Here is a 12,040-nt window from a genome sequence, read left to right on the forward strand (position 1 = left end):
GGGAAAACTTTTCAGTAGGCAATGTAAGATGGTTGGGAGATCTGAGGCTGATTTTGAGAAGACTTTGTAGGTGTCCTAGTGATGGGAACATTGAGGACCCAGGGACAAGCACAGAAATAGAGCTGAAGGTTGGGCTGAATTCAAGTTAACGGTGGTTCCTGCTGAAGTGCCTGCCAGCACTGACCTTATCTTTAAAGAGGACTCTGCACTCTCATTCTCTGCTATAGTCTCTTGTGTGGACCCTAAGGCCAACCTCAGCTCCCCATAGAGATAGCACTCTGTGACTGGCAATTTCATCCACCCAATGCCCCCATGTGTTGCAATGATGCAGCCAGCGAGCACTCATACCACAGCCACTCCTGCTGAATCATAAGAATTTCAAGGGCCATCTAGGAGCAATAACTGCCAGAACAGTATAGCTGGGACACCTCTCCACAACAAGAGGCCCCAACCACTCTTCTGCCCTCCATATAGCTCTATATCCCTCCCAAATGGAGCAAGCTGCTGTAAGCTGTTTTTGAAAAAATCAAGGCTTCCATACAATATGGGAGCTGGGGCACACTGCAGCCCACTCCAGGAAGGAGGGCAGAAGAGGGGTAGTAAACGTAGTTCCCGTGGACCAACACTGCTAAAGTGAGGCTCAGACAGAAGTACAGCAAGCCACCTCTTTTAAATCAACCACCTAGGAATCAAAATCACAAACCTTAACCACTGTTGGGGATCCCCCACTCCCCCTTTCTGGGCCTACTAGACTGGCTCAGATTGCATGTCCACCGTCCGCTGGGAGACTTAAAAATACTGGATGGCTAGGAACTGAATACTGTTATTATACTGTATAATTCTCAGATTCAAGTGTTCTCAGTCTCCCTCTGCTACTAGATGACCCTCCCACCAAACTGACCTCACCCCTTTCCCATGTTACAAAAAAATTGGCAGGAAGCATGCCTCCCCGGGCCTTAGGCATCTGAGCCAATCAGGGAATTCAGCTCTGCCTTGTGTATCCTGAGATACACAGGAAGGAGCCCAATGCCCTGATTGGCTCAGATGCCTAAGGCCCCTTCAAGGATATACTAAGAAGGCCCGCTATTTTGGAGTGGCGGGCCTGCAAGCAGGAGGACCTGGGCATCCCTCCTGCTGTCATCTTAATGTACAAGTACTGGGGTGATTTGGGGGGTGGTCCCGGGGGGAGGAGGTCGTGGACATCCCTCCTGCTGATTTTTTGTAATGTGGGGATGGGTGTGTCTGTAGGGTTCAGCGCAGGGGTAGGTGGGTTTCACAGGGTAGGAGGGAGTGGGCATCCCTCTTGTCTTTATTTTTGTTCTGGGGGGATGTCTCGATTTTTTTTTTTATATGGACCAGATGCATGTGTTACAAACACACATACAAAATCTTTGCCCATAGGAAAAGAAAAAACAGGTTGGTATTTGTGGTCCACTTTTGGAACTGCAAATGTTAGGCTATCGATCAGATGACTCATTTTAATATTAAAGACCTCATTTTTAATAATAATGAGGTAGTTTACATGCTAGTCAGACTTTTGTATGACCGCATGGAAAACCACACGGTTAGCCATTTTCAACATTGAGTCGGCAAATTCTGACAAGTCACTATTTAGTGACCACTGGTACCCGATCGGAGCACTTAGTGCATCTAGCCCTGGGTGAGGACTTCAAAAGCATCCAACATATTTTACTGGGTTCCCCAAATTCAACTGTTATTAATGAACTTCAGTTTAACTATCTATGAATTGTCAAGTAAGTTATTTTGTGTTTTATCTATTTGTATAATTTGTGCAGTAGAACTGTGTAACTTTTGGGCTTTGTGAGGTCTTATAGTCACAGGAAACCATAAGAGAATAGTTTACAGAAGCAGGAACCCAAGCAAGTAGGCAAGAAGTTGCAACCAAAGGAGTATATGCACAGGTACAAGCAAAGCCTTAGCACTGCTTGGCAGTCCCATTCCTGTGTCCTAAGGGTTAACACTGATTTATTTTTAAAAGACAATGTTACTTTCTGGATTTCATCAAGATTATGGTGATGGTCTCTCCATGCTGAGATTAATTGGATGTCTTAGCATCCATTCTGAGAGGTGGGAACAAATTATAAAGAACAAACATTCTGATAGCTGATGAGCAGCTCACTCACCTGATACACAGTCATGCATACTTTCTGCATCTAGCACTTTACACTCCTCTGTCCAGCGGGTTAGGGCAGTGGGAATGCTTGACAGAGTTCCTGTAGAGAGAGATTTATTGAAACAGTGTAGCCAATACAGGATCAAAAGTAACAGAGCTCTAGTCTTGCTTCATCCATCAGTGACCAGTTAAAACAAAATAACTCATGTCAATCCAAATGTGCTTCACTTCCAGAAGCACTAAATAGGTCTGGCCTCTGCCCAAGTTTCCAATTCATTATTGCACATTTATTGTGCTGACTGCTGAGGCCAGGGAATAGGATCCTGCTGTATCCAGGATCTCATCCCCACACTCTTCCAAAGTAAAAAAAAGCAAATTTTTATGAGGTTTTGTGGACCAGCAATTGTTCAAGATCACTTATGCATGCTCCCTCCACACATTCCAACCTCAGCTGTACAACTTACTTCCCCTGAGCTATTCATCAGCCTACAAATTTAACTACCTTATTCCCATGTTTACCCTTTCCTCTTTCCATCTTCCTCTGGTCATTCTCCTCTTACCATACCTTCCTGCTGCATGAGGAATTCCCTCACCTACAAGTCATGACCCTCCCACTCCCCCACCAGGCAACTGACCTCCCTGGCTGGTGGCTGTGCTTTGATCATGGAAGAAGTCATCAAGCAACTCATCATCAGAGCGTGCAATGATATGAACGTCATCATTGCCAACCAGTAGACGGGCTCGACCCCGGCTCTGCATAGGAAGACTACTGCTTAGCTGTAGAATGTCTGCCGCTGCTGATGGACCCAGCAACCTGTGGAAATTACAACAACAAACAAGTCAGTTCTGATAAAAACCTGAGACAGAGATGCATTGCAGACCCTTCTACTAAAGATCTGACAGTGGTGGTATTATATTTACCAATCCACAATTTCAATTAATTCTTCATCTCCAATACTCTTGCTTACTTTCTGGCTTTTATTTTATGCTGTATAATAATTTTACTGCTATTTGAAAGTGAAATTATACTACTCCCAAACCACATTAAGCAGCCACTACGCTGTTACAGCATGTAGAAGCCATTAGCACAGGCCCATGCTAATGGTTAGGGCACACTCAATTCAACACTAACTGCTTAGCACACGTTAGTAAATGGGTCCCTGTGTTTCTCAATGATAGCTCTGCTCTGACAGTCTCAGAGTAAGAGATTCTTGTAGTGCTTTGTGCAGCAGCTAAAGCGTCGCCTGGCAGCAGATTTTAAGAAGGCAAGGTTATCTTGAGTCAACAGCTTTTAAATGACAAGGTCCTATTTCAACAAAGGCCCTGATGGAGAAAGCTACACTACTCTTTAGTGTGCGGATTAACACGTGATTTTCACATGCTAATTTTTACTGAACAAGGAGCAAGAATATTAGCATAAGAGAAAATCAGTGTAAAACTACTGCTCTTAAAGGCAGAACAGGAGGGATGCAAAGAACATACAAATTGCTGATTAAAAAGATTATTACCGTTGTTTGGGAAAGCTTGGTTTTAATTCTTTCTAGGGCTGAATCTTTATACCCAGTCCTGAGCTTGCGTAAAGATGCAGTGGGGACCAAAAGGATCACTGGAAGTGAAGCGCGGTGCCTTGCCTCAGGTAAAGAAAGATCTATGGTAGCCTCAACCCTCCCCAATCCTGAAAAATGTTCCCAGGACATGCCGGTGCCGAGGCCAGATGAAAGTAAGAAGCTGGTTCAGATGGGTCTGGGGGACCGGATCGCAGGTGTGAGGGTGCTGGATCACAGGGGGGGGGGGGGGGCGCGCTTGTAAATCGAGGAATGCTTGGTTTCCGTGGCACCGATTTTACAAATGTTTTGCTTGTCTTGCAAAACACTCACAAACCGGTGCACTCATAAACTGAGGTACCACTATATAGTATCATGTCAGCATGTGCAATTTTTCCTCTTTTCTATAAAAAATTCTCCACCTCTTAATTTCCTCCTGACTTGTCTCCCCCCCCTTACAAAAGCATCACTATCTACTCTTATCTCTACTATTTCAGACTTTAACATTTTTTATCCCAATTCTATCATTTTAGGAGATTTCAATATTCACTTTAATTTTCCCAATCATCACAACACAGCAGAACTTTTGGCCTTAATTTCCGATCTATCCCTAACCCCTCTTATCTCTATGCCTACCCACTCTGCAGGCAATACCATAGATATGATTTTCAGCCCGACTTCTATTAGTCACCTCTTTCAAAACTTTCAATTTCATCCCCTCCCCTGGTCTGATCACATCCTTATTAATTGGCAATTAGACTTTCCGTCATATTCATGTCCTGCTCAACAAAACACTTACATTTCCAGAAATATTAATAAAATAACACTTTCTGCCATTCAGACTTCCTTTAAACTAAACCTACAAGATTTCACTACCCTTCCAATTGAAGAACAATTTTCACTCTGGGACACTGCTACAAAATCCTTAATGGACTTCCTGGCCCCTCCACAGGAAAAAAATACCTTAAGTCAGAATAAAAAAAAAAAACCCTGGTATAATGACAAACTCACCCTTCTTCACCGACAACTCCGCTCCATCGAACACAAATGGCGTAAAACACACTCCAACAATGTTCTTATCCTTTTTAAGGAAAAAGCCTCCTACTACAAAACTGCCATTCAACAAACCAAGAAAGAATATTATTCTAAATATATCACTACTACCCGCAACTCCTCCGCTCTCTTCAATATAGTTCAATCTCTTTCTTCTTATTCTAAAAAGAAACCTTCACCCCTACATATGCAGCTATCTGCTACTGAACTTGCACTCTTTTTCAATACAAAAATTAAGGACATTAGATCCCACCTCAGACCTCCTACCTCTGTTTCTTCCCCAGACATTTCTGATGATTCTACCCATCTATCATTCAGCACTTGCTCTAATTTCAAACCCCCTTCTCTTGCAAACCTTCTCCAAATCCTACAATCTTTAAATACTCCCAACAATCCTACAGAAAGTATTCCCCTTTCGCTTCTCAAAAAATTATTTTCTTTTTTTGGACCATTCCTTTTGGAAATGGTATCCAAATCCCTTTCTGACAACCTTGTTCCTACAATCTGGAAATCAGCTCTCGTTATTCCAAAACTAAAAAATCATAACTTAGATCCCTCCTTGCTGGCAAATTTCCATCCAATTGCTAACCTCCCTCTAATATCAAAACTGACTGAGAAAATCATTCATAACCAACTCACAGAATTTATTGACAACACTCATGTTCTACACCCATATCAAACAGGTTTCCGCTCCTCTCATTCTACCGAATTGTCATTGCTAGGCCTCATTTCAACTATATACTATTTTCTTGATCACCAAAAATCCGTCCTTATTAGAGAATGACACGGGGAAAAAATCTGTCCCCGTCACCGCCCCGTCACCGGCCCACCATCCTCTGCACCGCCCCGTCACCGCCGTTCCCTTCACCGCCCCATCACCGTCACCGCCATCCCTTTCACCGCCCGTCACCGCTACTGCCATCCCATTCACCGCCCCGTCACCGTCCCCGCTGCATCCATATAAGCCTTAGTACTGTAATATTTAGCTTATTCCTTTCTTATAAATCAAAGTTCCTGCTGCTGAACTAGAGAAAGAGATGTTCAGCTGGCAGGGCTTTGTTTATAAATTTTTATCAACACAACTAATATACTATTTTATCCTAAAGCAAAAAATAAATAAATAAATATAATTTTTTTTTCTACCTTTGTTGTCTGGTTTCTGCTTTCCACATCTTCTCATTGAATTCCTTCCATCCACTGTGTGTCTTCTCTCTGCGTCTTCCATTTGCTGTTACTGTGCCTCTCCCTTAACCCACCCCCCCACCCCCAATTGGTCTAGGACCCATCTTCTTCCCTCCGCTCCCGCATAGTCTGGCATCTGTATTCTTCCCACTCTGTCTTCCACATTTCCCTTCGGGGTCTGTTCCTCTCCACCCTCCTTCAATGTCTGTCCTATTCCTTTCCACCACCACCCTTCCCTCCCTCCTTTACCATCTGTTCCTTGCTACTACCCTTCAGCTCCTCTCATGTGGCTTATCTATCTACCTTCCTCCCTCTTATTTTCATGGCACGTTACAATGTAATTTGTGCAAGCCATTGGAGCCTGTGAGCTCGGTCCCTGTCCCATCCCCACAAACCATCTCGCTTCTGTGCTCCTATTTTCTCCATTTCTAATATCTCCCCTATGTATCTGTCATTGCCCCCCCTGTGTCCATATACCATCCCCATGGCATGTCCCCTTTATGTCTCTGTCCCTATGCCCCATGCACATAATTTCCCCCTCTTTCTGTTACCTTCCTGTGTCCAGATTTCCCCTATCTTCCTCTTCCATACCAGTGTGTCTCTTCTTTTCAACCCCATCTAGCTTTTTTCCCTCTTTCTCCCCCCCCCCTGCTTCTAGCATCTGGCTCACCTGCCAGTCCTTCCCTTTCTTTCCTGCTGTGGGTTTTTCTTTCCGACTTCATCCCCTTGGCCCAGAATCCTTTTCCCTTTCACTCCCTCCTTCCAATTTGAGCCGGGAACACTAGCGATCGCACGGTCCCCGCAGCTCACACCCGCCTGCCCAATCGATTCTAGTGTTTAGCCAGCTCTCTCCCTTCTCCTCACCTTAGTTTGTAGATTTTCTTTTTGGCGACCCGCACGCGCGGCTGCTCAGTGTTCAATCTTCTGCTCTGCTGTAACTTCCTGCTTCCGGTTGCGTCAGAGCAGAAGATTGAACACTGAGCAGCCGCGCGTGCGCGGCTCTCTGATAGCGTGCGGGTCGCCGAAAAAGAAAATCTACAAACTAAGGTGAGGAGAAGGGAGAGAGCTGGCTAAACACTAGAATCGATTGGGCAGGCGGGTGTGAGCTGCGGGGACCGCGCGATCCTTCATGCCTCACTGCGGGGACAAGACCATTCACCGCCCCGTGGGCGGTGAATGGCCTTGTCCCCGTCGCCGCAGCGACTGCTAGTTTTCTTCCCCGTTTTCGGCGGGTGACCCGCGGCTAAAATGCGGTGGCCGCGGGTAAACCGCCACCGTGTCATTCTCTAGTCCTTATCTCTCTAGATCTGTCTGCAGCCTTTGATACCATTGACCATTCTCTCCTCATCAACCGACTCAAAGACTGCGGCGTTATAGGACCAGCTCTCTCATGGTTCACTTCATACTTTAATGAACGCAGTTTTAAAGTTCACGTAAAGAAGGAAACCTCCTCATCTATACCACAAACTCACGGCGTCCCGCAGGGTTCTATTCTATCCCCCCTACTATTCAATATTTTTCTGTCACCTCTACTTACTTTGGCACAGTCAATTGGATTCACAATCTTTGCCTATGTGGATGACATTCAACTACTTCACCCCGTCAATACCTCAAACACCTCAGAAATAAAAGAAATTAACAATAAATTAGATAAAATAATTGACTGGCTCCACACAAATAAACTCTCTCAATATTGATAAATCCTGCGGTCTCCTATTTCCTATCAAAAACAGTGAGTCACTATCAGAAAAGATTTTTATCAAATCCACCCCTATAAAAATTGAAACAAAAATAAAATTACTGGGAGTAATCATCGATAAGGACCTTACTTTCCACGATCACATCAGCTCGGTGATAAAAACTTGTTTTTATAAACTTCGCCTTATTCGTTCTCTAACTTCCATCCTAGACATGGATGCTATCAAAACCTTGGTTCATTCCTTAGTTATCTCCCACCTTGATTACTGCAACTCTCTATATAACGGAATTCTCCAAAAAGAAATCTGACGTTCACAGTTAATCCAAAACTCGGCAATAAAACTTATATACAAACTAGGTAAATATGATCACGTGACCCCTCTCCTGAAAGAAGTGCATTGGCTTCCCATAACACATCGTGTTACTTATAAAACCATCCTGCTGACCTTTAAAATTAAACTCTCCCATCAGCCTTCTTACCTTGATAGACTTCTCATTCCACAATGTCCAACACGTACACTTAGATCAGCAGACCAGAATTTCCTTTCAGTTCCCTCTATAAAAGATTTTTTCTATACTAGACAAACAAATTTTTCAGTAGTTGCCCCAACATTGTGGAATGCTCTACCACATCAACTCCGCCATGAAAAACAACTTGATAGATTCAAGATAAGCCTAAAGACTTTCTTATTTCGAGATGCTTTCATCTGCTCTTAAAGCATTTCCTTCTTTCTCAACCAACCGCTTCTATGAAGCGATCCCATCCTACATGTTTATCCTCTCCCTCCACTCTTCTTTCAATCTCCATTTTTTTTTCTCTCTCCTCTTTCTTTTCTTCTCCTAATTATGTAACTTTACCCATTCCTTCCCTTCTTACCATCACGCTCAAGTTCGTCCAGTTCATGTCCTTAATGTACACTTTTATTAACTCCTTTTATAAATATAATTTTCTATCTCTATTTTTAACATTTTATTGTAAACCAGCTAGATACCAGTTGATGGTCAGTATATTAAAAGTTAATAAACTTGAAACTTCTTTGAAATCACAATTTTTTAATGTATAATATCAAATATCATCACATAACAACAAACTTTTATTAGTCATGACAGGGGTTGCCATTCAACATATTACCAATAATTGGAAAAATTACAAGAATCTTAATTACACATTCTGGTGGAAATTCATTATGCCATATTTTTAAGATGGAAAGAGCAATAGCAGTACAAAAAGGGACATATAATAACTTTGTAAAGATATGGGGGCCATTGGCAAAATATTGTGATGAATAGTCATCAATTCTTTTCTTTCTTAGTTGTATTTAGCACACTCAAGGGGGGAGGGTGGAGTTGTGAATAATTTTATAGGATATGTTATAATATGTTATATAACACGTGTATAATTTGTTGGATTTTCTTTATTCAGTTTTGCATAGTACAAGTGTATCAGAAAAATTCATACGATCTTATAAATACACACTTGATTTTCCTTTAAATATAACATATCATTCTTATATTTTAAATGACAACTATATGATTTTAAAAGAGATTCTGTGACTCATCAGAAGCCAGTCTCAGGGGAAAGTAGAAATATAAAACTTAGTCCCTGGTCAGAAGAGCTAATCAGTTTAGCAGCAAAGATCTGGAAGTAGCTGACTACCCCTCTGACAATGAGACAGAGCAGGATAGGTATGAGCCCAGTGTCAATGTAATCTATGTGATTAAATATCCCTGTGAGCTACTTAATATAGGGCAGATGTCCAGAGCCTTAACAACTAGGCTGATAGAACATAAGAGCTGTCTGAACACCTGGAAAATGTCAGCCCATTTAGTTGCCCATTGTGTGGAACACCAACATAATTTTAGAAAACCAAGTTGCTGGGTTATTGAGAGAATCTCTTTTTCCCTGAGATGGGGGGATGTGAGACAAATAAAGATCAACAGTGGATCAGCCGTTTAGAATCTTTGGACGCTTTAGGTTTGAATACGACCTTTGAATGGCAACCTTTCTACTGAAACAAGTTTGTTTGTTTATGCAGGTTTCTGTTATAGTACAGTGAACATTGTTTGAATTACTCCTTCTTTTTTGGAGCATATGACTTTTTGAGAATGGTTTTGTAATAATTTTTGTTTGTGAAGGTTTTTTCCCATTCTCTTACATATTGTTTTTCCCTCCGGTGTGTCTAGCTAATCATGATTCACGTTTGTGGTGACGTCATGATGCCTGGCTCTTTTTTTAATAAGCCGGGCGTGCCTCTCGGTCCCGTGGCCATTTTGGGATGTTGCCAGCTCTGGTATTCTAGTTGCATGATAGTGTGATATAAGCGTTGCAGTCTATGAGTGAAGCTACTGTTTATTTTTTTTTAGATTTTTCCCTGATGTAGCCTTGATGAGAAGGCGAAATGGGGAAATTAGGTTCTTACCTGCTAATTTTCTTTCTGTTAGCCTGTAGACCGGTATAGTTCCTTTTTGGATGGGTATTATACCTCACTGCTACCAGCAGGTGGAGACTGTGATCAAACTTGTATATCAGTATAGCTTCCCCTCTACTAATCCAGTCTGCTGAATAGACAAACAGAACCTAGGAAAATTCTTAACTGAAAACAGTAAAACACACTCCGAAAAACAACATACATCTGCAAACAACTGTTGGAACATGTGTAGAACTTTATTCTGGACAATAAAACATTTCCACACCTCACCAGCTATGCTAGCTGAGCCATCGCCACTGTTCTTAATTCTCCCAGGCCCTATAAAAATCCTGGAACCCGAAGAAAAATTCAAAATCTGCACGTGAGCAAAAACCCGCAATCTCCGTACAAAGACAGATAGGGTGGGGAACTATACCGGTCTACAGGCTAACATAAAGAAAATTAGCAGGTAAGAACCTAATTTCTCCTTCTGTATCACCTGGTAGACCGGTATAGTTCCTTTACAGATGGGACGTACCAAAGCAGTACCCATCAAGGATGAGAACCCCGAAGGGCCGACACCAGAACACGTTCACCGAATACCGCATCCCGATGTGCTTGAACATCTACACAGTAGAGTCTGACAAAGGAATGCAGAGAAGACCATACTGCAGCCTTGCAAATATCCACTGGAGGCACTAGAGAACATTCAGCCCAAGAAGCTGCCTGACCCCGAGTGGAATGAGCCTTGAGAAATTCTGAAACAGGCAAGCAGAAGCAATAGTCTCCTTGATCCAGCACGCAATAGTAGCCTTAGAAGCGCCATTTCCCTTATGAGGACCCACTAGAAGGACAAAGAGATGATCTGATTCCTGATCTCCTGGGTCCTCTGCACATAAGAGAGAAGGACCCGACTGACATCCAACTTGCGCAGCTGTCTTTGCTCAGAAGAGCCCTCCTGACTACCCAACACCGGGAGGACTACAGATTGATTGACATAAAAAGGAGAAACTACTTTTGGCAGAAAGGAAGGACCAGGCCTCAAGACAACCCACTCCCTAGAAAACACCAAGAAGGGAGCCCTACAAGAGAAAGCCTGCAGCTCAGAAATATGTCTAGCTGAAGTAATGGCCACCAAGCAGATCACTTTAAGAGAAAGGTCCCTACTTCCAACTTCAACATTACTGGGAAACTGAATGCCGAGGGCATCCTGGGGTATGGGTCAAGTGTCCGCTGGATAGTCATTTTTCAGATACTCCACCTCAGCTTAACTCTCTGTCCTATTGGTATCTGTCTTGGGGACACTACGGACGCATTGGGAGATGGACCTTGGGCAATCTATAGCAGAGCTCCAGTTCCTTGAGTGTTTTAATTTTTTATTTTATTTATTCAATTATCTATACCGTTCTCCCAGGAGAGCTCAGAACAGTTTACATGAATTTATTCAGGTACTCAAGTATTTTTCCCTGTCTGTCCCGGTGGGCTCACAATCTATCTAATATACCTGGGGCAATGGGGGGATTAAGTGTCACAAGGAGCAACATGGGTTTGAACCCACAACCTCAGGGTGCAGAGGCTGTAGCTTTAACCACTGTGCCACACTCTAAGACCCTTTATGTTTTTACGACATCTGTTGATTTTCATGAATTCCAATCCAAGGTCCTTCACAGAGCCTATATTACCCGACGGAAGGGAGCGCGCGCAGGGCTTTGGGACAGTGACCTTTGTGTTAAGTGTAAGTGCTCGCCTGGTACCTATCTCCATTCCTTTCTTGAATGTTCCAAATTGACCATCTGGGGCAGCTGCTTCCCTTTTTGAAGCATGTGGTGGAATGTGCTGTGGAATGGGATTATGGCCTTTTATTGGGTCTTCAGGAGCCTCTTAGGGCGCAGGGTCTGACTCTCCCACACTGTAGAGTTTTGTACAATGCCATCCTTAGTGTCAAAAAACTGATTCTGACGTACTGGGTTTCAGAAGATACCCTGCCGGAGGCCCAATGGAAGAGCAGACTTCGGGAACTG

At 43.1% G+C, this 12,040-nt stretch overlaps 1 protein-coding gene across 7 annotated transcripts in view; it reads right to left on the minus strand.

Annotated features, from left to right (window-relative positions):
- The window catches only part of HUWE1 (HECT, UBA and WWE domain containing E3 ubiquitin protein ligase 1), a 779,197-nt gene that overhangs the window by 259,233 nt on the left and 507,924 nt on the right, over nucleotides 1-12,040 (minus strand). For all 7 annotated transcript variants that reach the window (XM_033921870.1, XM_033921880.1, XM_033921834.1 and 4 more), the window contains 2 exons: nucleotides 2,770-2,948; nucleotides 2,145-2,234 (listed from right to left, as the gene is read on the minus strand). In XM_033921870.1, coding sequence (XP_033777761.1) covers nucleotides 2,145-2,234; nucleotides 2,770-2,948 — 269 coding nt within the window. The remainder of the gene's footprint in view (nucleotides 1-2,144; nucleotides 2,235-2,769; nucleotides 2,949-12,040) is intronic.

The sequence above is a fragment of the Geotrypetes seraphini genome, chromosome 1 (genome assembly GCF_902459505.1).
Source record: "Geotrypetes seraphini chromosome 1, aGeoSer1.1, whole genome shotgun sequence".
Classification (NCBI taxonomy): Eukaryota; Metazoa; Chordata; class Amphibia; order Gymnophiona; family Dermophiidae; genus Geotrypetes; species Geotrypetes seraphini.